This window comes from Oryx dammah, unplaced genomic scaffold (genome assembly GCF_014754425.2).
Source record: "Oryx dammah isolate SB20612 unplaced genomic scaffold, SCBI_Odam_1.1 HiC_scaffold_10, whole genome shotgun sequence".
Classification (NCBI taxonomy): domain Eukaryota; kingdom Metazoa; phylum Chordata; class Mammalia; order Artiodactyla; family Bovidae; genus Oryx; species Oryx dammah.
Genome location: NW_024070194.1, coordinates 46,626,245 through 46,651,635, shown reverse-complemented (window position 1 = coordinate 46,651,635; position 25,391 = coordinate 46,626,245). Strand labels below are relative to the sequence as shown.

Genomic DNA, 25,391 nt, shown 5'->3' with positions numbered 1-25,391 from the left:
CAGGTTTCCCTGTCTATCACTAACTCCTGGAGCTTGCTTGTTCAAACTCATGCCCATCGAGTCAGTGATAAGATGCCCATCTCATCCTCTGTCCCCTTCTCTTCCTGCCTTCAGTCTTTCCCAGCATTGGAGTCTTTTCCAATGAGTCAGTTCTTTGCATCAGGTGGCCAAAGTATTGGAGCTTCAGTCTTGCTCAGCTCTAAAAAATAAAAAGCATGAGAATTTCATGAGAGATTCCTGCATCCGATTAAATACCATTTATATTTACCTTTGCCGTCATGAAATTTCTAGGATTTTTTTTTTTTTTGGTGACTTAAAAAATATTTCATATTTAATGTGTTTCTATAGCCTGGCTTTACAGGTTTAGATTAATGTTTTTATTCTTGCTTCCCTCCTCCCCCTCTTCCCTCCATGTGTGGCAGCTTCTACTGGACATGGTTGGGTCACCTGATGAGGAACTCCAGGAAGCTGCTGCAGGTTGCATATCCAACATCCGCAGGTTGGCTCTTGCTATTGAAAAGGCGAGATACAGTTGAACCTGAATGGACATGACAGCTACCAAATCTTACGACACTGTACATGTCACTCCCAGAGCCATGAAGCCTAAATTGGGAAACACTTCATAGCAGATCCTTTAGAAACAACTGTCTGACTCAAAACACAGGAAGTTAGAAATGCAGAGAATGTGATTCATCTCAAAATTGTATGGGTATTTTTGTTCTAATTTAGGGATATGCCATGTGGTGACACATAAACCCAATATGTTTGTGATAATTTTTCAGGAATTTGAGAATATATATACATGTATACAGCTGTATACATGTATACAGATATATATATATATATACACTTATATATATATATATATATATATATATTTCAGTGATGCTTTTGTATTTGTGGTGATTTTAATAAAAGATATGGTCTTCCCGTTGTGTGTATTTATAGTCATCCATGAATGTCTTTAAAACTCCCTTTCTGTTAAACCAGTCTAACTGTCCTGTCACTATAGTTTTGTTTGTTTGATCACTGGCAACCCACAGGAGAGCTCTGAGATGTGCTGACTTGACGAACGGTTATGGAACAGAATTCAGAGTTCAGCAGCTGGGTTGAGAGCGAATGTCCTGAGGTCATTCCAAGTTTCTCCTAAAGCTATCCAACATCTGAGAAGACAGCGTATAACTGTCACTGTACCAGATAACACAAATCACAAAAACATAAGCACTGAGTGAGATTTTCACTTTTGAATTTCCCAGGCATAAACAGTGAAATGTTTTATTTCCCTCACAGGATACACCAACACTTTTATTGAAAGAATTAATTTATGCTGATGTAAGCACACCTCACAACACAAGGATAATATTACTTTCACATAAACTTGCTTGGAGTTTGTGAACTTGTTTTCAGCATACAAAGTACTTTTTAAAAAGTGGCTACAAAGGATTAATAGCATTTTATCAAGTTATAGAAACATGAGAAGCCACTTAAAAGAATCACATATGTAACTATGGTGTGCTACAATGTTTGGGAACTAACCGTCCCCCCATCTAGAACTAGCTAGGAAAACGCCTTCGTGTATATCCACTTAGTAAACCGACAATCTCACGCTTTAAAGAACAGGCAAGGTTTTATCGAAAAATATGAAGTACTGTGTATGTTTGTCATAATTTGGAGAAGATCGTAAACTTAATTGAATTAAATGTAAATAATTTGTATGAAATGAAAACCCCATACAGGATGAAAATTATCCTGGTGTTAGACTCTCCGATAAAAAGGTAAGGCAGTTCTGAGAATTTTAAGATTTTGTAAAACACCAATTCATCTTTATTGCTTTTCAAAGGAGGTTATAAAAGAGGATAATAGAAACAAGGAAATGGTATCAATGCTAACAAAGAATTGAATTTAAATAATAGTGTAAATCCTCAAACGCATGTCAGACTCTTTGCGACCCCATGGACTATAGCCGGCCAGGCTCCTCTGTCCATGGGGATTCTCCAGGCAGGAATACTGGAGTGGGTTGCCATGCCCTCCTCTGGGGGACCTTCCTAACCCAGGGATCCAACCTAGATCTCCTGCATAGCAGGCAGATTTTTTTTATCATCTAAGCTACCAGGGAAGCCTTTTAAATAATAGTGTAAATCCTCAAACTCTCAACAGTAGATATTATTAAAGACACTGGTTAGGTGTGTTTCACTAATATTAAAAATACATCTAGAAATCATGGATTATGACAGTTATAGAAAATGAATAAATATATTATTGTTACATTATTGTTAAAGGAAGCTTTTGCCATCATTTTAAGATTGTTACATATTCTTGGAATTAGAGGCTCCTGAGAGCTTGCCTGAAGAATCACACAGAGGGGTTGCAAAGAGTCAGGCTTGACTCAAGTGACTTAGCATGCATGCATGAGAAGGGAAGTAAGCAATAGAAAACAAACCATCAAACATCTGCAGCAGCACAAAGAGAACTGGATGAGTAGTGGAGAAGGATAAGTTCCTTTACCATGTACAAGTGTGGGACCTTCATTTCTATGATTATTAAAGACATAAAATGAGAGCAACAGTACCATTTTAAAGGAAACTGAACTTGTGGGAACAGATACAGTAAGCTAACATGAAAATCATTTGGGGGTATTTCTAAGAGTTGTTTCCTTTTAATTGGTAAGCACCCTGGATGTAGTGGTCTTCCCACAGGTGGCTCAGTGTTAAAGAATCAGCCTGCCTATGCAGGAGACACAGGAGATGTGGGTTTGATCCCTGGGTCAGGAAGATCCCTCTGCAGGAGGAAACAGCAACACACTCCAGTATTCTTGCCTGGAAAATTCTATGGACAGAGGAGCCTGGCGGGCTACAGTCCATGGGGTCGTAAAGACTCAGACAGGACTGAGCATGCATGTACCAGGGATGTAGTACCTTTAAATAAAAAAGAAACTGAATTTAAAGGTCAGTTTTGGCTGTGTGTGTATGTGTGTGTATAATGGTATAACAGAAAACTCTGACCTTATTAGAAAAATGTCAGAGGCAGTGAGTGAAAGTATCCATTGATAACAGAACAAACAAGCCGAGGATCACACTGTTTCTTTGCTACTCCAGGCCAAAGGACCATTTCTTGGCCCTCTCCATGGAAGAACACCTTGTGGTGTTTTGTTTTTTTTTTTGGCCTAGGTTTCTGTATAAGATTTTTGTGTGTTATTTTCTGCTTTAAAGCTGGTGACATTCATTCTGAATTTTCAGTGGCAAGTTCTTTTTTAGGTTTTATTCTTCCCCAGGACATCCTGGGAATCCAATATGCTTTCTGTGATAGCGGGCTATTTCTGCCTGGAGAACCTTAAGGTGGAAGGAATTTTAAATAGATATTCTTTGCTTTTCCACTGTCTTTAGTTTGCAAGGTTTCCTTTTAGAAATCCTGGCCACAATCATTCTGCTGTTTGTAGTCACTATTATTTTGCCTCTTTCAGAATGACTTGCACTAAAATAATTTCTTTTTAAAACTAGGCTCTGAAAGTGAGTGGAAGGTTAGATGTCTTGTGAGATGACATTGCAAATCCTATCATTTTGATAGATTTTGGAATTATCATTATGCCTCTCTAAGGCATGGATTTTGCATGGACTTGAAGGTCAATGATTCAAAATACTTGGAAATTTTATTTCCACTTAGGAAAACTATTTCGTAGTTCTAATAATTGACAGTGTGTAATCTCCATAAAAGATTAAGATGGAGTAGTTTACATCCATTCTTATGATTCAGTTAAAACAGTAGGGACACCCACTTATTTAAGAACCTTGCTGCCTCAAATGCATTAAGTGCCTGAAGATATCTATGTTCCTCACATACATAAGTTCAGAAAGTGAGAAATCTCTTCTCAATGAGAGGAGTAGGAAGAGAAAACGTGGAATATGATGCTACCAAATGCTGGCACTGTGTTAGGTACTTCCTACCCTCTATAGTTGACTCATTGGAAAAGACTCTGATGCTGGGAGGGAATGGGGACAGGAGGAGAAGGGGACGACAGAGGATGAGATGGCTGGATGGCATCACTGACTCGATGGACGTGAGTCTGAGTGAGCTCCGGGAGTTGGTGATGGACAGGGAGGCCTGGCGTGCTGTGATTCATGGGGTCGCAAAGAGTTGGACACGACTGAGTGACTGAACTGAACTGACCCTCTATCTCATTTAAAATAGAGAAGTGGTGAAATAGCTAATCTCACATCATACTACGGTCTATTGAAATGGGCACAGTTATTCCACAAGGACAATTTGGCAATGCATACCAGAAGCTCTAAACATTTTTGTGGCTTTTGGATTATATGCAAGGGTTTATGTACAAGGGTATTCACAACATCATTATTTATAGTGATGCAAATATTTGGGAAAAATTGGTTAATTCCATTCAGGTTCAACCTTAGCATAAAAACATGTTGTAGGATAATAGTTCATGACAAAGGTTTTCATAAGATACTGTTAAATTGGAAAGCAGATTCTGAAGCAGTGTATATGGTGTGAGTGCATTTTAAAAATTGTATACACATAGCTAGTCACAGTGAAAGAAAATGACTTATACACACCAAACTGTGATAAGTTGAAGAAGTGATTATTTCTGAATGGTGGACTAAGAATGATTTCTGTTGTCTCTCTTGTTCATCTCTGTTTTCTAAACTAATTTACAATAAACATGAATTACTTTTTTATGATAAAAACACTCCCAGTGAATTTTCTTTTTTTCATTCTTTGAAAACTTCTAAGGCAGACATTCCTCCTCATTGCTTTTGTTCAGGTGCTAAGTCATGCCTGACTCTTTTCGAGCCCATGGAGTGGAGCACGCCAAGCTCCCCTATCCTCCAGTATCTCCTGGAGTTTGCTCAGATTCATGTCCATTGAGTCAGTGATGCATCAGAGGATAAGCATCTCATGCTCTGCAGCCTCCTTCTTGTTTTGCCTTCAATCTTTCCCAGGATCAGGGTCTGTTCCAATGAGTCAGCTCTTAGCATCAGGTGGCCAAAGTATTGGAGCTTCAGCATCAGCCCTTCCAGTGAATATTCAGGGTTGATTTCCTTTAGGATTGACTGGTTTGATCTCCTTGCTGTCCAAGAAGACTTGTGAGTCTTCTCCAGCACCACAATTCAAAAGCATCAATTCTTCGGCACTTGGCCTTCTTTATGGTCCAACTTTCAGATCCTTCAGGGCTACTGGAAAAACCATAGCTTTGACTAGATGGACTTTTGTCTGCAAAATAGTGATTTCTCTGCTTATTAATATGCTGTTTATGTTTGTCATAGCCTTTCTCCAAGGAACAAGTTTGCTTTAATTTCAAGGCTGCAGTCACCGTCCACAGTGACTTTGGAACCCAAGAAAATAAAATCTGTCACTGCTTCCACTTTTTCCCCTTCTATTTGCCTTGAAGTGATGGGACCAGATGCCATGAACATACCTAAAATAAATAAGTTTTTATATATAAAATAAGAATGGTTGTTTCAGCATCTAAAATCCTATAATACATTTTAATCTACAAAACAGACATTTGTAATAGCTTTCAACTACCGCTAAGGATAGTACAGTATACTGGAAGCATACTTGAAGTATATGCAGTGAACTTGCTGGGAAAGATTGAGGGCAGGAGGAGAAGAGGGCACCAGAGGATGAGATGGTTGGATGGCATCACTGATTAAATGGACATGAGTTTGAGGAAACTCTGGGAGATAGCAAAGGACAGGGAAGGCTGGTGTGCTGCAGTCCATGGGGTCACAAAGCGTCAGCCATGACTTAGTGACTGAACAGCAACAGCAATACTTGATGCATGCTGAAATGGCCCATAGTAAATTCTGAACTTTCAGTTTTGCCTTAACAGCTGAATTCTATTCCAGGGGCACTGAAAACAAATAACTCAGAAGTCACTGACAGATTGCTTTATACAACACTGTTGTTTTGAAAAGAATGATTTTGATCCATTCATTTGTTTATTGCTGTAGATCCCTAAGACAAATATTATTGTGATTTACTGTCTCTTTATATATTTTGCTTGAATTAGTCTAATGGAAATACACTCCCAATCAATAAATAAACATAGTACAGTTTCATAAACTTCTATTCTCCTTTAAAGCATCATGTTTTTCTTTGTGATTTTTCTTCCCTCTGTTACATTAATTTCCCCTCATTCAAGCAATTACTTTCCTTGCTTTTCCTCTATTCTACTTTCTGTGTCTCCAGATTCTGCTCCCATTTTCTCTGACAAATGGTTATTGTATTTTCTGCTTCTTAAAATGTCTGATGCTTTAATTTCTATAAATGCAAGATATAAAGTTAATATTTCAATATGCTTCTGATGCAACTGTCATGGGTAACTTGAAATCATGTAACAGATGGAATTCTTATACTCCAAATCCATTATTTTCAAATTTTCAGGTAAAAGTAATTTACTCTTTATTTACATCTGTCAAAACAAAAGGGAGCTTTTCTTTTGCCAGTTCATGCCACCCTGATTTATTAGTTGATAAAAGACATCCTTTGCAAATTATATAATTGGTTCATGGTGTTCAGAGTTGAGATTTGTCATTACAATTTAGATTTATGTCCTAATTTATTTTCATGATAGACAGGTATAATAGTATATTTCAATGTGGTTCATATATATACAGAATCTACAGCTGGGTAGTGTCCTCGTAAAGAAAGACCGCCTATCAAAAAGGAGTTCAGATAAGATAGTGTGGATAGTTCAATGCAAGTCCTACTTTATTATTGGAAGAAAACTGATCTTTGTCAATAGATTAGTTACATTATCAGTTGCAAACCTAAATTCACAATGGTAGGGTGGATAGGGAAGCTTGGCGTGCTGCAGTTCTGGGGTTGCAAAGAGTCAGACACAACTGAGCGACTGGACTGATCTGAAGGTAAGTACTGTAAATGAATGATAAGAGCTAGATTAAAGGTAATAATACTGATACAATTGCCAATTGACTGTTAGCCTCCATGTCTGGGAGATAAGAGGGGGTTGTGGAGACTGTGGAGAAATGGGGAGTGAAGAGAGATGACTACTCATCTCTAGCTAATGGTTACTGGATCTTATAATTTTTCAAGAGAAATTCAGACTTTTATAGGCACTCTTCCAAATTTTAAGTATTGGCATAGCTTGCCAGCTGTGAGAAAAATAAATGTCTGTTATTTAAGCCACCCAGTTTGATGACAGAAAACAGACATTTCTTTTTCTCAAAGCTCGAGATGCTGGGAGACCAAGAACAAGGGGCTGACAGGTTGGTTTCTGATGAGACCTCTTTCCCAACTTGCTGTGTGCTCACAAAGAGATTAATCTCTGGTATATTTTCCTTCTATAAGAACCCTAGTCCTGTGGGATTAAGGCAGGAGACATAAGAGACGTGGGTTCAGTTGCTGGGTCAAGAAGATCCCCTGGAGGAGGGCATGGCAACTCACTCCAGTATTCTTGCCTGGGAAATCCCTGGACAGAAGGGCCTGACAAGCTTCAGTCTATGGGGTCACAAAGGGTCGGACATGACCGAGCAACTGAGCACACACATGCACACACACACACGCATGCAGTGAATAACAGCAACCATGCAGAAAAATCAAAATGCTTCCACGAGCCAAATACGGCCTTCAGCTTGTCAGTCTACAATGTCATCATCTTTATCTATTAGAATGAGAGTGTAAAGTCCTGACATGAACATCCCTAATGATGCCTGGAGCTAATCAGTAGAAAAGCAAGGAAAATAATTTTTGGAAAAGGGCACATGTCAAAACTGTCTTGGTTCAAATTGATTTATACTATGATGTCAGCACTACAGAATGCAACATCGAAGAGGCTGACTTCCTCAAATTCAGGCTGACGCTTGGAAAAAAGTACTCTGAGGATGTAAATAATCATGATTTGGTTTAGGGCTAAAGAATCACAGAACTGGACATACCTTTAGGGCTCAACTACCTGCCCTCAATCAAAGCTGCTCAGGACAGAGGCTGATTCTCTTGCAAAGGATAGCTAGGTATTTGCTTCCCATTCTCTCTCAGACAGATTAGACTAACTAGCTTATGAAGATAGAAAGAGCCTTGAGAAATATTTTGAGGAATTGGCTTAATCCTGCAGGCCAGTTCCCCAGGTCTTCTGCATGAAGCCAGTCTGGGATATCTGTTAATATGCAAAGTGTCAGTCCTGCCCCTGACCTACCCATACAGAATTACTGGGAAACCTGGATTTCTGCAAACCTGGAAACCTGCAAACTTCCTAGGCAGTAATTTTTTTGATCATGAAAAAGAAAATGTATACAAAGGATTTCCTAAAAGTTAATCTGGTGGGGCTACAACAAATAGAATATAAAGAGGAATGAAAAGAATGAACAGTGGGCCTGCTATACAGGCCAAGATTAAAGCATAGGAATAGAAAGTTACCAGAACTGACAGTCTTAAAACTTGGTCTTTTATGCCTTAAAGAAGAAGCCCATAGTCATGAAATCTACTTCTGTGCTGTCGTACCATGAACCACCCCATACACCTCTAGAGCAGTGCCATCCAACAGAAACACAAGACAAGACACTGTAATTCAGAATTTTCTGCTCAACATCACTAATCATCAGGGAAAATGCAAATCAAAACCACAGTGAGATAACATCTCAGACCCATCAGAATGGCTATCATCAAAAGGCCAAGAGTACCGGTTGGCAAGGAGGTCGAGAAAAGGGAACCCTTGTGCACTGTTGTTGGGAATGTAAATTGGTGCAACTATCATGAAAAATAGTATGTAGCTTCCTCAAAAGATTAAAAATAGAATCACCATGTGCTTAGTCACTCAGTTGTGTGCAACTCTGTGATCCCATTGATGGTAGCCCACCAGTTTTCTCTGTCCATGCGGATTCTCCAGGCAAGAATACCGGAGTGGATTGCCATGCCCTCCTCTAGGGGATCTTCCCAACCCAGGGATAGATTGCATTGTAGGTGGATTCTTTACCATCTAAGCTATGGTCCAGCAATTCAAGTTCTGGGTACTTATCTGAAGAAAATGAAAATGGTGAATTGCAAAGATACATGCACCCTGTTGCTCACTGCAGCATTATTTACAGTAGCCAAGATAAGTAAGTGTTCATCAGTTGACAGATAGACAAAGAAAATGTATAAGTATATTCAATGCCATGAAATTAAAAGACGCTTACTCCTTGAAAGGAAAGTTATGACCAACCTAGATAGCATATGGAAAAGCAGAGGCATTACTTTGCCAACAAAGGTCCGTCTAGTCAAGGCTATGGTTTTTTCAGTGGTCATGTATGGATGTGAGAGTTGGACTGTGAAGAAAGCTGAGCACCAAAGAATTAATACTTTTGAACTGTGGTGTTGGAGAAGACTCTTGAGAGTCCCTTGGACTGCAAGGAGATCCAACCAGTCCAAACCAGTCCATCCTAAAGGAGATTAGTCCTGGGTGTACATTGGAAGGACTGATGCTGAGGCTGAAAACTCCAGTACTTTGGCCATCTGATGCGAAGAGTTGACTCATTGGAAAAGACCCTGATGCTGGGAGGAATTGGGGGCAGGAGGAGAAGGGGACGACAGAGGATGAGATGGCTGGATGGCATCACCAACTCGATGGATGTGAGTCTGAGTGAACTCCGGGAGATGGTGATGGACAGGGAGGCCTGGCGTGCTGTGATTCATGGGGTCGCAAAGAGTCGGACACGACTGAGTGACTGAACTGACTGACTGATACAATGGAATATTTTTGGCCACAATAAGGAATGAAATATTGCCACTTCCTACAATATGGATGGGACTTCAGGGCATTACACTAAGCGAAATCTGGCAGAAAGACAAATACCATATGATCCATAAATGCAGAATATAAACCCTCCCCCCAAAATAATCTCCATAAAACTGAACTCATAGACAGGATAGGATATACAAAGGATAGTTTGGTGGTTACCAGAGGTGGTGGTGGTGGGCAGTTGCAGGGTGAGCAAAATGGGTGAAACTTCAAAGTATACAAAGCTTCCAGTTATAAGTAAGTCATGGGGATATAATGTACAACATGGTGACTACAGTTATCATACTGAACTGCATACTTGAAAATTGCCAAGAGAGTAAATCTGAGAAGTTCTCATCACAAGAAAAAAATTTTTGTCACTATGTATGGTGACAGATGTTAAGTAGACTTATTGTGGTGACCATTTCACAGTTGATACAAACACCGTATCACTATGCTGTATACCTGAAACTAATGTTGTACATCAGTTATATTTAAATAAAGTACACACATTAATGCATATACAAAATAAGATTTTCTAGTAGTTAAAGTAAAAAAACAGATGAAATTAATTTTAGTATTCTTAGTTTAACCAAACGTCTCCCAAATATTGTAAACATTTCCCTGGTAACTCAGACGGTAGTGTCTACCTGCAATTCTGGAGACCTGGGTTTGATTCGTGGGTCAGGAAGATGCCCAGGAGAAGGAAATGGCAACCCACCTGGGTATTCTTACCTGGAGAATTCAATGGAGGGAGGAGCCTGGCGGGCTATAGTCCATGGGGTAGCAAAGAGTCGGACATGAGTGAGCAACTGACTTTACCTTTTTAAACATTTAATGAACATAAAAATTACTAATGAAATATATTACATTGTTTTTCACTAAATCTTTGAAGTTGGTGTATATTTCACACTTATAGCACAGTTCAATTTGGGCTAGCCACATTTAGTCTGTCCATTTAGCTAGTTTAAGGGGTTGGTTTCTTTTATCAAAACTGTTTCAATTTATGTGAGTTTTTACTATTTCTTTGGGTTAAGCCATCTTAGTCTTTTTCTCCTGACAGACCACAGTCAACATTATATTTAGTGTACAATTATTTTTTTTTATTGTGGTAAACTATACATAATATAAAATGTGCCATTTCAACCATTTTTTAGAAACTGTACAGTTGCAGAGCATTAATATTTTCATGTTGTGTGTAACCATCACCACTTTCCGTCTCCTGAATGTTTTCATCTTCCTAGACTTAAACTCTGCTTCCTTTAAAAGCACTGACTCCCAATCTCCCCTCCCTCCAGTTTCTGGTCACCACTTTGTTTCCATACATTTGATCTTCCTAGTTACCTCAAGTAAGTGGACTCGCAATATTTGTCCATTTTTTAAAAATTTAAAATTTATTTTTAATTGGAGGATGATTGCTTTACAATGTTGTGCTAGTTTCTGCTGTATAACACCATGAATCAGACATAAGTATACATATGTCCCATCTCTCTTGAGCCTCCCTTTCACCCCCCACCTCATCCCACCCCTCTAGGTTGTCACAGAGCCCTGGGCTGGGTTCCCTGTGTTATATAGCAACTTCGCATTCTCTATCTATTTTACATATGGCAATGCATATGTTTCAGCTCTACTCTCTCAGTTCATCCCACCTTCTCCTTCTCTGCTGTGTCAACAGATCTGTTCTCCTTTATAAGGGAATTTTCTTGCACTGTTGGTGGGAATGTGAATTGATACAGCCACTGTGGAGAACAGTATGGAGATTCCTTAAAAAACTACCATATGACCTAGTGATCCCACTACTGGCCATATACCCTGAGAAAACCATAATTCAAAGAGACTTGAGTTACCCCAGTGTTCCTTGCAGCACCATTACAGTATTTGTCCTTTTGTGTCTGGTTTATTTCATTCAGCACAGTACCTTCAAGCTTTCTCCGTGCTGTAGCGTGTGTCAGAATGCCCTTCTATTTTACGGGTAGCTCACATATTTCACTGTATGCACATGCGATGTTTCGCTTGCCCATCCGTCCACGGGTGGTCACTGTGCTGCTTCCATCATGAGGCTGTTGTGAATAACGTTACCATATGCATGAGTGTACAAACGTCTGGTCAAGTCCTTGTTTCCAATTATCTTGTGTGTACACCCAAGAGTGGAATAGCTGGATTGAATAAAATCATTTTTTTCAAGCCTAACTAGTGAAATCTATAATAATTAAAAAAAAAATTGGTTCGGGGTATCCTTACCAGCAGTCAGTGGACATGAGATGCACTCCACAGCGTCTCTAGCAGGCACCCTGTTTATTAAACATCTCAACAGTCACACAGTCACTGACTCATAGACAAAGAATCCCCTCATGTTACCTCAGTCAGTTCAGTATATTTTTAATTCTGAATGTGCCAAGTTCTCCCAGTGTGTGATTCAGTGGGTGCAAATTAGGCATTTAAGAAGACATAGTCATACTTTTGGAAAAATAGTAAGGTCTTACAACTGTGCCACTAATTGTATCAAAATGGCCTAAAAATGATCATAACTCTCATAAATTCCATTGGGTGGTGTTTAGGTTGTGCTAAAAGGCAAATGTGAGTTTTCTGCAACTCCTATGAACAATTCAGCACTTTTAGAGAGAAAAAGAGGCTGGAGGCCTTTGAAAAGTTAGTGCTGGAGTTGTGAGAACTATTCCCAGAATGGAAGCTGCTGTGAGAATTTGCTCAGTTTGCATCATGGGTGTGATCCAGGCCCATGAAGATGGTGTGCCTGGTTCCCTGACGGCTTGCAGATGCCTCTGTCTGTGTCTGTACTGCCGTCCCTTCTGCAACACAGAGATGTTGCTGCTGCTGCTGCTGCTAAGTCGCTTCAGTCGTGTTCGACTCTGTGCGACCCCATAGACGGCAGCCCACTGGCCACCCCCGTCCCTGGGATTCTCCAGGCAAGAACACTGGAGTGGGTTGCCATTTCCTTCTGCAATGCAGGAAAGTGAAAAGTGAAAGTGAAGTCGCTTAGTTGTGTCCGACTCCTAGCAACCCCATGGACTGCAGCCTACCAGGCTCCTCTGTCCATGGGATTTGCCAGGCAAGAGTGCTGGAGTGGGGTGCCGTTGCCTTCTCCGCACAGAGGTGTTGGCCCCAACCAAATCTCCCTTACATGTTGTGCACGTGTGGGGAGGATGTCACAGTTAGAGCCCTGTTTTGCTTTGAAGGGAATGTGTTGCCTTTTTCAGCTTCAATGGTTGTTCCTAATCTTCATTTGCAAGGTATAAAACATGAAGGGATCACCTTAATTATCATCTCCTGTTTGAAGCAAAAAACAGCAGCTGACACTGATTTAAAACAGAAGAGAAGCAACCACACTGTCATCCCTGAGGTGAATTTATTTGGATTATTCCCTTAAACTGAGTTACTTATGAGCTAAAACAACAGAGTTGAAGGTGAGAAGGAAAGGAGCGTTAATGAATGCAGGAGACAGATGTGTTCCAGCCAAGACTGTGGCCCACCTCCTCCGAGTTCTGCAGGTTCTGAACAGGGGCCCAGAGGTGCTCAAACGGACCTTCCCTCCTCTCTGGCTGTGTGAGATTTTCATTTAGGAGGGGATAATATTGTCGATCATTTCCTCAAAAAGGGTATTTATTATGCCCTTTAGGCAGAGGACTGATGTTTCAGAGAAAGAATGAAAGAATATTTCATGAGCATTAGACAACCCTCAGTTCTTGAAAAACAAAACAATACAGCTTTATTGAGGTTTAATTGATACGCAGTGGGCTTCCCTGGTGGCTCAGCCAGTAAAGAATCTGCCTGCAATGAAGGAGACATGGGTTCAATCCTTGGGTCGGGAAGATCCCCTGGAGAAGGAAATGGCAACCCACTCCAGTATTCTTGCCTGGAGAATTCCATGGACAGAGGAACCTGGGGTCGCAAAGAGTTGGACATGGCTAAGAGACTAACACTTTCCCTTTCAATTGATATACAAATAATGCACACTTCAAATCTGCACAATTTGAGGAGTTTGGTCCCACCAAACACCAGTCACGCCAGCACCACAATCAAGATACTAGACATATAACACCTCCCAGAGCTGTGTGCGGCTTTTGTGTGTGTGCTGTGGGTGGAGAGAACGTAAGATGAGGTCTGCCCTCTGAATAAATCTGAAGTGCACAGTGTCTGGGACTGTAGCAATGATGGGTACAAAGGTCTCTAGCACTGTTTAGGGCAGTGTAACTCTAAATAAAACTTTACACCTTTGAACGTCTAGATCCCCATTTCCTCACCCCCAACCACTCCTGTATTCTCTGCCTCTGTGAGTTGGACAATTTTAGACAACCTCACAGATGTGGAATTGTGTGCTATCTCTCCTTCGAAGACTAGCTCATTTCACTAAGCATGATGTCCTCCAGGAGAAAGCTTTCTATTTATTCTCACATTATCAAGAATAACCCCAACCTTTCTCTTCAGAGATTCTCCTGTGTTCTCATTTCAACCTACCACCCCGTCTCCTCCCCTCAAGGTTCTGCTCCAAATATACTCCACATGTACTCTGCTCAAAAGCAAACAAAAGTCACAACGTATGGATACCAGAGGGGAAAGAAGGGTGGGATGAATTGGGAGATTGGGACTAACACATATACACTATTAATACCATGTATAAAATAGCTGATGAGAACCTACTGTAGAGCATAAGGAACTCTATTTGGTGCTCTGCGGTGACCTAAATGGGCTTCCCTGGTGGGTCAGATGATAAATAATCTGCCTGCAGTGTGGGAGAACGGGGTTTGATCCTTGGGTCAGGAAGATCGTCTGGTGAAGGGAATGGCGACCACTCCAGTATTCTTGCTTGGAGAATTCCACGGACAGAGGTGACCTAACTGGGAAGGAAATCCAGAAAAGAGGGGATATATGTGTATATATGGCTGATTCACTTTGAAAGTGAAAGTCGCTCAGTCGCGTCAGACTCTTCGTGAACCCTTGGACTATACAGTCCATGGAATTCTCCAGGTCAGAATACTGGAGTGGGTAGCCTTTCCCTTCTCCTGGGGACCTTCCCAACCCAGGGATGGAACCCAGGTCTCCCGCATTGCAGGCAGATTCTTTACCAGCTGAACCACCAGGGAAGTCCCAATAAAGGTGAAAAAGGATTTAAAAACAAAAAAACAAAAACAAAAACTGCTCCTTGGGGTTAACTCCTACAGACTTCAGAGTTTCAGAGTTTTCCTGCTTCTTAAGCGTCTCCCCTCTCCTCCTCCGCCCCGCCCTGAGCGGAGGGCGGGGTGGGGGCAGCGCGCAGAGACTTCCAGGAGCTGAGCCGCCCGTGTCCTTGGGGTTCTGACCCCAGAAGTGCCTTGGGTCCCCTTGCGCCCCATCTCTGCAGCCTCCTTTGGGAACCTGGCCTCCTCCGGTGTCGGGGAAGGTCTGGGAGGCAGAGCCAGGCCTTCCGAGGGGCCGGACCGTAAAGCCGGATGTGGGGACTTGGGGAAGCTCCCCTGAGCTCCATTAGCCCAGCCACACCTGCTCCTTTACGGACTCTGGAGGCCACACCCGCTCTAGGCTCTCTCCAATCTCATTTCCCACAAACCTCCAAGCAGGCCAAGCTTCTGGGGCAACAGCTTTCCCTTCTCTTCCCGACTCTGCCAGGCACTCAGTCCTCCTTTGTGTGGCTGGCCTTTTTAGAAACAAATTCTCCATTTTTCTTTGAAGGCAACCCTCCAAGCTTTTTATATAAAAACTCTGCTGGAAGAGGTCAGAAAAAATACCCGATTCCTGCTTGAAAGTCTAATTTTTTGAGACTCCTATTTATCTATCAACTTTATATTGAAAAATCTAGTTTGAAATGCAAAACCGAGCAAGGCTTTCTTTTGTTCTGGGTAGTATTTGTCTTCTTTTCCCTGTAAAAAAAAAATAACCCCAGCTTCTTGGCTCAATGGAGGGGAAGGCTGCCGGGTTTTAAAAACAACCAACTAACCAAACAAACAAACACAAAAACCAACTCTGGAACTACTGAGGAGGAAAAAGACATTGTATGGCATTTCAAAACACTGCCCACTGTAATCAGCCAAGCTAAACTGTTTCTATTCCCCCAAATATGCTGGACCATGCTGCTTCCACATCTTGCCCGTGTTGCTCCCGTCCCTTCAAACACATCCAGGAATTCAGTTTTGACTTCACACTTTGCTGTTGTCTGGCTTTTCATGTTGGTTGGTGAGAAATTTTTCCTTTGATTCCAGACGTATTAAAAACATGTTAGCAATGAAGCGACGAAAACAACTTCGTACTGGTTCTGAACTGATATACCACACAATTTCAAAATGAATGAAATAAAAAACATTATGTATGGTCAATAGAAACTCTGTATAACTTGATGCCAGCTCCTGGTGGCTGAAAGTTCTCTGGTTTGCGGGTGTGATTTTGCCCACTAAGATTTAGACAAAAATTGGCTTGAACCTCGACAGAGTGAAAAACTCAACACTCTGAGCATTTCCAGGAATTCTTGAGCGGGACATGTTCTTCCCAGTGACCTCATGATTCTGGTCATTGCCTGCTTCCTTTAAATGTTCAATTGTTTCCCGCCTCACCTCTGGCAACTTCCCTTTCCTTCCTCCCTTCCTCACTGTGTGATGGCAGGTATGTGATATGTAACACAACTCCTTTTCTCTGATTTCTGAAAAATGCTACTCATCCAAGACAAATATGAGCAGGAGACATTTGCAGAAGGTTCTGGGGTTAGGGCGGCATGAGGAAAACGTCACTCTGTAATACCAGCCTCAGCTCTGTCTCCCAGTGTTTCTCCCCATCAAGAACCTCCCACTTCTGGCAATCTCACTTCTGGGCATATATCTGGAGAAAATTCTAACTTGGGAAAAAAAAAATACACTCACCCCAATGTTCATAGCAGCACTATTTACAATAGGCAAGACATGGAAACAACTCAAGTGCCCATCAACAGATGACTGGTTTAAGAAAATTTTATATATATATATACATATATTACATGTATATTCCATTATAATGGAATATTACTCAACCATATAAAAGAATGAAATCTTACATTTTCAGCAACATGAATGGGCCTAGAGATTGTCATACTAGCTGCAATAAGTCAGCAGAGAAAGGCAAATATTGTATGATATCACTTATATGTGGAATTAAAAAAAATGCTACAAATGAATCTATACCCAAACAGAAACAAACTCACAGACACAGAAAACAAACCACAGAGGAAGGAGGAAGGGGTAAACCAGGAGTATGGGGTTAACAGATACAAACTATTACTACTATTCATAAATAAGCAACGAAGATTTACTGTATGGTCCAAGGAACTATAATCAACATCGTGTAATAAACTGTGGAAAATAATCTGAAAAATATAACTGAATTATGTTGCTATGTGCCTGAAACTAACAAAGCATATTGGCCTTTTCTCCCTTACCTCCTGTTTTTCCTTCCCAGACTCTTGCCCTTCCCCCACGCCACCTCCTGGCCCCCATGAGGCTATCCTTAGAGATTTAAACATTTCTGTATCAATTAGTTTTTATTGCTTCACCACACCATTCCAAAAGTGAAAAGAAAGGGTTAGTCACTCAGTCACGTCCAATTCTTTGCGACCCCAGGGACTATAGCCTGCCAGGCTCCGCTGTCCATGGGATTCTCCAGGCAAGAATCTTGGAATGGGTAGCCATTCCCTTCTTCAGGGGATCTTCCTGATCCAGGGATTGAACCCTGATCTCTCTCACTGCAGGCAGATTCTTTACCGTCTGAGCCACCAGGGAAGTCACCTATTTCAAACAACCATTTGCTGACCTCATGAATCATGAATTTGCTGGGAAGCAATTGGACTGGACTTGGCTGGGCACCTCAGACATCTGCTGACAGGGCAGACTGACTTTGTTTTCAGAGGCTGGGTTCTTGTGTTCCCTAGGGCTTCTGCTGGGTCAAATGGGCTGATTTGAATCTGCCATCGGGCAGTCTGTTATCCTCCAGTGGACTAGCCAGGGCTTGTTCACAAAGAGGTTGGGCTGGTTTCTATAAAAAGGCTCTTGAACCTTAGGAACAACTGATCCACCGTCTCTGTGCTGCACTCATCTGTCAGAGCAAGTGCAATGTCTCCATTGACTGCGTGAGCTACAAGTCACACTGCAGGAGGTGTGCCCATGGCAGGCGGGGGGTGGGTGGGGAATACCAGAGCATTTAACCAATAATTTACTACAGTTTCTTACTTCCCTGACAGACAGCCATTTAGCTCTCTTTGCCTCACTCTGAACCCATCCAGGACAAATCCTTAGGGCTATCTTTCCACAATCAATAATCTTTAAATTGCTTTTACAAAAAATTATGTTTTTTCCCCCTCAGAGAATTTTTTGACCACCTCTTAAAGTTCTGGGTTGTCTTTTTAAAAAAAGAAATTATTTGTTTAGTTAGTTAGTTTTGGCTCTGCTGGGGTCTTTGCTGCTGCGTGGCCTTTTTCTCTAGCTGCAGTGGGCAGGGGTTACTCTCAGGCTGCGGTGCGAGGGCTTCTCATTGTTGTGGCTTTTCTTGTTGTGGAGCACAGGCTCTAGGATGCACAGGCTTCAGTAGTTACGACATGTGGACTCAGTAGCTGTAGTTCTCCAGCTCCAGAGCACAGGCTCAATAGCTGTGGTGCACAGTTGCTCCAAGGCATGTGAGGTCTTCCTGGGTTAGGGATCAAACCCGTGTCTCCTGCATTGGCAGGCAGATGCTTTGCTTCTGAGCCATCAAGGAAGCCCCTGGGTTGTCTCTTCCTGAGAACTTATAGAAATAGGGCCAGTGTGTGTGTGTTGGGGCATGGGCATTAAAAATAAAAGTCCCCTGGGTTTATGATGTTAATTTCATTTTAAATTTTGTAATGTCATTAAGATACGCCAACAATATAAATACATATTTACGGCTTCTTTATTTTGCTTTATCCAATACAGAATTACATAAGGACATGCATCTTAACACTCCATTGTGGTAGTCAGACAGGTTTCTAACTATCCTGCTATTTGCTATAGAAAATAGGTCACCCACAAACTGTGAAATAGATTTTAAGTCCACTGGAGATAATTACTTGTTACCAAATTCATCAGAAGGCAAAGAGCCTTTCTAATTCAATTTTTAATAATGGCAGGGTTCATAACTAAAAGAGAATTGAAACTTCTGTGAAAGTAATAATTTTTAAAAGGCTGAACATTCCTAAGGAAAAGGAAAGAAGCTGATGAGAAAAAAATAATCAGTTCTGGGAAAGCAAATTTCAGCAAGTTTAGGGCACTGGCAAAAAAAAAAAAAACAAAACCCTGTTAGGAAGAAAGGAGCCCAAGCAGCTGGATGGTCTTTAAACAAACAATTCTGGCAGGTGAACAGACTGCACAGGGCGTGCGGGACAGGGAACAGCTGGCCAAATTGGCAAACCAGAGCTGTGCAAAGGTCTGAAAGGCAAATTAGGGAACTAAGAAACATCGTCCAGCCAGATCACCAAGGATGAACAAATGGGTAGGGACCACATCAAAAGTGGGAAAGATAATACTGGGTAGGGTAGAAATAAAAGACATCAGAAAGTACTTAATCAGCTGCAGTAATAAAAACCAAGTTATTAGTGACTGTCTTACCATTTGCTTAAATAACAATTCTGAACCCCACAAGGAGTGTGCCGTGTGGTTCTTGTGGATTTGAAGTGGTATGGAGGCACCACTCAGATATTCTTCTCTGTTACCACCGGGGGCCAGGATATCCGTAGGCAGATCTAGTCAAGTAAGTGACCAAATAACGTACCCCCTCAAAGACAGGTGAAGCTGAGGTGTTCTGTCACCTTCGTTGACCAGTCAGGTGATAACAGTGACAACATCATCATAGAGAGGTTGAGTCATGAACTTTATGGGTAAAGAGTGCCATCCCTCCAACGTTGACTGCCAGATACCCTTCAGACCAGAGCTTCTATCAAAGAGAAATCAGTTAATTCAGCATTAAAATTAAAACTTAAAGTTGGTGGTTGTGCCCATAAGAAACAAACAAAAACTTCATTCAGTTCAGTTGAGTTCAGCTGTTCAGTCGCATCTGACTCTTTGCGACCCCATGAATCACAGCACGCCAGGCCTCCCTGTCCATCACCATCTCCCGGAGTTCACTCAGACTCACGTCCATCGAGTCTGTGATGCTATCCAGCCATCTCATCCTCTGTCGTCCCCTTCTTCTCCTGCCCCCAATCCCTCCCAGCATCAGAGTCTTTTCCAGTGAGTCAACTCTTCCCATGAAGTGGCCAAAGTACTGGAGTTTCAGCCTCAGCATCAGTCCTTCCAATGTACACCCAGGACTAATCTCCTTTAGGATGGACTGGTTGGATCTCCTTGCAGTCCAAGGGACTCTCAAGAGTCTTCTTCAACACCACAGTTCAAAAGCATCAATTCTTCGGTGCTCAGCTTTCTTCACAGTCCAACTCTCACATCCATACATGACTACTGGAAAAACCATAGCCTTGACTACACAGACCTTTGTTGGCAAAATAATGTCTCTGCTTTTGAATATGCTATCTAGGTTGGTCATAACTTTCCTTCCAAGGAGTAAGCGTCTTTCAATTTCATGGCTGCAATCACCATCTGCAGTGATTTTGGAGCCCCCAAAAGATAAAATCTGACACTGTTTCCACTGTTTCCCCATCTATTTCCCATGAAGTGATGGGACCAGATGCCATGATCTTCGTTTTCTGAATGTTGAGCTTTAAGCCAACTTTTTCACTCTCCTCTTTCACTTTCATCAAGAGGCTTTTTAGCTCCTCTTCACTTTCTGCCATAAGGGTGGTGTCATCTGCATATCTGAGGTTATTGATATTTCTTCTGGCAATCTTGATTCCACCTTGTGCTTCTTCCAGCCCAGCATTTCTCATGATGTGCTCTGCATATAAGTTAAATAAGCAGGGTGACAATATACAGACTTGACGTACTCCTTTTCCTATTTGGAACCAGTCTGTTGTTCCATGTCCAGTTCTAACTGTTGCTTCCTGACCTGCATATAGGTTTCTCAAGAGGTAGGTCAGGTGGTCTGGTATTTCCATCTCTTTCAGAATTTTCCACAGTTTATTGTAATCCACACAGTCAATGGCGTTGGCATAGTCAATAAAGCAGAAATAGATGTTTTTCTGGAACTCTCTTGCTTTTTCGATGATCCAGCAGATGTTGGCAATTTCCCCAAATGGCTCAGATGGTAAAGAATCTGCCTGCAATGCAGGAGACCCAGGTTTGATCTCTGGGTCAGGAAGATCCCATGGAGAAGGGAATGGCAATCCACTCCAGTATTCTGGCCTGGAGAATTCCATGGACAGAGGAGTCTGGCAGGATACAGTCCATGGGGTCACAAAGAGTCTGACAGAACTGAGCAACTTCTACTTTACCTTTTTTTATATAACCTTAATATCATTGTTATCCCATTTTACCTCTGTTCACCCTGTCTTCAGACTAGACTTAAAGGGAGTTGGTATTATTTATTATCCCATTTTACAGAAGAGGAAACTGAGGCACAGATACTAAGGCTATTGGTTTTCAAAGGCATTTGAAATGGCAGAACTTTTTCCTTGGTAAGTTACCAAGACTCACATGTCATAACTTCAGACTTACTAGTCTTTCTTACTTTCCTTGAACATTCTTCTGCTGTGTTTCAACTGAGTTCTAAGCACCCTGTGTGTGCACGTGTACTCAGTCATGCCCAGCTCTGTGCAACCCATGAACTGTAGCCTGCCAGGCTCCTCTGTTCATGAAAATTTCCAGGCAAGAATACTGGAGTGGTTGCCACTTCCTACTCCATGGGATCTTCCTTACCTACAGATTGAACCTGCTTTTCTTGCATCTCCTGCATTTGCAGGCAGATTCTTTACCACCAGCACCACCTAGGAAGCCCACTGTACATGTATATAATCCCACAGAAATATAGTTTACATATTATTTTCAAGTACACATTGAACATCTTCAAAAACTGATCATATTCTTCACCCTAAAACACTATTCAACTAATGCATTAAAATTAGAAATACAATTGATAAATACAATCAATAGCTAAAGATAGCCAAGAATCAATATATTCAGAAACTTAAAACCCACTTCTAAATAATTCATGGGTAAAAAAGAAATCATATTAAAAACAGCCAAATAGAAATGATTGACAATGTAAGCCCTACATATTAAAAGCTCACCCAGGATTATTTGCAGGGAAAATTCTTTCTAAGCAAACCGAAGCTAATCTTCCCCTAATAGCATATTCCATCCAAAATGTTGACACTGATAGAAAAACTTAGGGAAACATTTTACTTCTTCCATGCTCATTGGGAAGACTGCCCTCTGTTCTTTCTTTCCCTGGGTGTTTCTGTGAAGTCTCAACTAGAGTCCATATGCTGTTCATTTTCTCTTTAGTAAGCATTTTTGTGGCAATTTTACAGAAATAGCCAGTTCAGTAACGGTTAGCCTTTTTGTGCTGCCCCCGCAACACACACACACAGACAGACACACACAGAGAGACAGGAATGTTCTCTTTATTCTATCAAGTGATTATCAATGAATCTCTTACTCCCTTCTTGGACCACAAGACCAAGAAATTGCCCCAGGTATTGCCAGACTAACCATCTTCTCGTCTACTCATCATTAGCTTCACAACTCTGCACACTGGTGATTTCTTGCTGGAACATTCCTCATATGTGAATTAGAAAATCTATGGATTTAAGTTATTCTATTGGTGCAAAACCATACAACATGTCCCTTCTAGCTGTAACTCAAATGAACTGTGTGATCAACCTGATGCAAAGAAAGAGGAAGGAAGAAATGATCATTTTAGTGTCTGCCCTGAAGAGAGTGGGTTTGCAGAAGAGTCTCTCATTTGACTTGTCTAATAGGGCTGATAATAAACTTAACTAAGGAGGATGAATATAATGATTTCAGCTTCCACCTACATTATAAAAATAATACATTCTTGTTATATTTTAAGTTGATTTCTTCTCATGGGTATTTAAAAATCCGCAAATATTTTTACAGATCATCTGCTACAATAAAGAGCGATTCTGCACATGGTTGCATTAAGGAAAACCCATTTTAGTTTCCTTTGACTTCATCCTAGGATCACAAATATTGGCACTCATAACCGAACAAAGGATAGACTTCCTTAAGCATGTTTCATGATAATAGCTTTCATTTTATTTTGGTTGGCTAGATGTATATTGCCTCTCCAAGACCTCAATTATATAACCTGGGATTTCCACATTGTTTTTGACAGAAAAGTAGAACAAAAATAAGTTATGCAGACTAAATTTGAAACACATGATATGGAATTGAAAGGACTTAGTGATGAAAAAGTTGTCTGAGTTAGTGGTAATCAAATCTTGAAATAGACTTCTTCTTAAATAAGCAAACAGTTCCAAGTATTTGGCTATGCATCACTGTTTGTTCAAGCTTGAAAAGATTATATTGCTCCATCTCTCAACTATAGTATATTTACAGCTGGACTTTGAAACTGATGCAGTAAACATCAAACTCTTATCCCAATCTTGGGTTATAGCCTCCATTAAGCCTCTGCGAGGCTCTGGCTTCAGTGTCATAGACAGCAAGCAGGATTTTGCACACTTGAGGAAAAACAGCAAGGTTTTTGAAAACCACGGACTCTTGCAACAGATGTTCTGCTTTTGTCATTCCAACAGGATTAAACTGCTTTAATCTTCTAAATGCTACAGAGCCAGGCTTATATTAGACACTTATTTACTACCTATTATTCGATACTTTACAGGTTCTTAATCTATTTGGAGGTCATAGACACTTATAGGCATCTGATGAAACCCATGGATATGTATTCTCGAAATTTTGCCTGTCATTTCTATCCATATTATAGTCCCAGAAATCTACTCAGGGATCCAAATTAAAAATCTCAATCCTAAGGAATCTGAGAATGAAAACTCTAGGGGAAAAAAAAAAAAGGATTTTGAGTAGTTTTGCTTTAAATTTCTTTTAAATTTTCTTTAAATTTCTTTAAATTTTAGTAATTTTCTTTATATTTCTATAAGATCCTCTAATTGAACATTGGATGTGTATACAGACCATCCATTTTTAGGTAAATTTCTCCAGAAAGATTCATAAGGATTTAAAAATATATGTAATTGTCAAGGGATTTCAACATTTACAATCTTTTTACCAAAAATCTACATCAATCTTAAAAAGGAATAGCTAAGTATTAGGTCAGGGTCCAGGTCCAAATTTTTTTTCTTTTTTTCTTTTTTATTCTACAAGATAAGAAAGTTCTAACTCACAATTACAGTTCACCAGAACAGGCAGAAAATGTTTTCTGGCTCTGACAAATGGATGTGGATATCTGGATTGAAATTATAGAGAAATTTCCAACTACTTTCAACATTCTGTCAAAGACTAAATCAAGGAGTATAACACACTCAAAAGCTGGACTGCTGTAGGCTTCGACTTGGGAGTTTGGAGCAAATGGTTTCCATTCTTTGGTTTCACTGGACTCTGGAAAGCATTCCCACTGTTACAGCATATGTATGTGGTTTTATAATGTGCCCAATATGATGTCATTATTTTTTTCCCTCTAAAGATGGAAGAAAATTGAATATTCAGTGTTTGAGAAGTCATACACATAGTGATAGAGCTGTTTGCACCAGAGTTTGGTTTTCTTAAGATATTCTCTTCTCTCATCCTCAACATTAAAAATTAAGTTATTTTTGGCTCTAAAGTGATAGAATCAAGCATTAACAAAAACAATTAGACTGAAACACATGTTCCTTTAGCAAACCACCAGAAGTCATTGAAATGGTCTTTATTGTCTCAATATTTAATCAAGGATAGAAAGCATATTAATGGCCACTACTAGGGAGTTGGTAATGGACAGGGAGGCCTGGCATGCTGCAGTCCATGGGGTTGCAAAGAGTTGAACATGACTGAGCAACTAAACTGAACTGAACTAATTGGGCTTGCCAGGTGGCGCTAAGTGGTAAAGAATCTGCCTGCCAATGCAGGAGACGTAAGAGATGGGGGTGGGTTCATAAGGAACTGAAGTGACTTAGCATGCATGCATGCATATCACTTAGAACATAAAAACTGTTGTAGGTCAAACAAAAATAGAGACTCTGAAAGAAGACAGATGCTTATTTTTCTGCATCACACAAGCATCCAAGCTGGTGCCAAAGCTCTATCCTGTATGATCGTTGGATGTCTGTGCTCTTTCTCTCTTAGCTTAGTAATCCTCTGCAGTGTTGCTTTGTATTCATAACCCAGAAGAACTCACTAGATTGACAATTAGAAAAAGAAGGACGATGTACAAATCTCAGAGGTTGCATATATGATGAGAGTGAAAGTGTTAGTCTCTCAGTCGTGTCTGACTCTGCAACTCATGGACTGACTATAGCCCACCAGGCTCTTCTGTCCATAGAATTCTCCAGGCAAGAGTCCTGGGTGGGAGCTATTCCCTTCTCCAGGGGATCTTCCCAACCCAGAGATTGAACCTGGGTCTCCCGCATTGCAGGCAGATTCTTTACCATCTATGACATCAAGAAAATATGTGTATGTATCTCATCCAGGTGAGCACAGTCATATACAGTCACACCTACCAGCAAGAGGGCTTCCCTTGTAGCTCAGTTGGTTAAGAATCTGCCTGCAGTGCAGGAGACCCAGGTTTGATCCCTGGATCAGGGAAGATCCCCTGG

General features: G+C 40.8%; 1 protein-coding gene across 3 annotated transcripts in view; it reads left to right on the top strand.

The window, feature by feature from the left end:
• ODAD2 (outer dynein arm docking complex subunit 2) overlaps positions 1-1,961 on the top strand; it is a 162,122-nt gene extending 160,161 nt beyond the window's left edge. For all 3 annotated transcript variants that reach the window (XM_040248019.1, XM_040248017.1, XM_040248018.1), the window contains one exon: positions 423-1,961. In XM_040248019.1, the coding sequence (XP_040103953.1) occupies positions 423-536 (114 nt within the window). In that variant the 3' untranslated portion in view covers positions 537-1,961. The remainder of the gene's footprint in view (positions 1-422) is intronic.
• Positions 1,962-25,391: the final 23,430 nt, after the last annotated feature.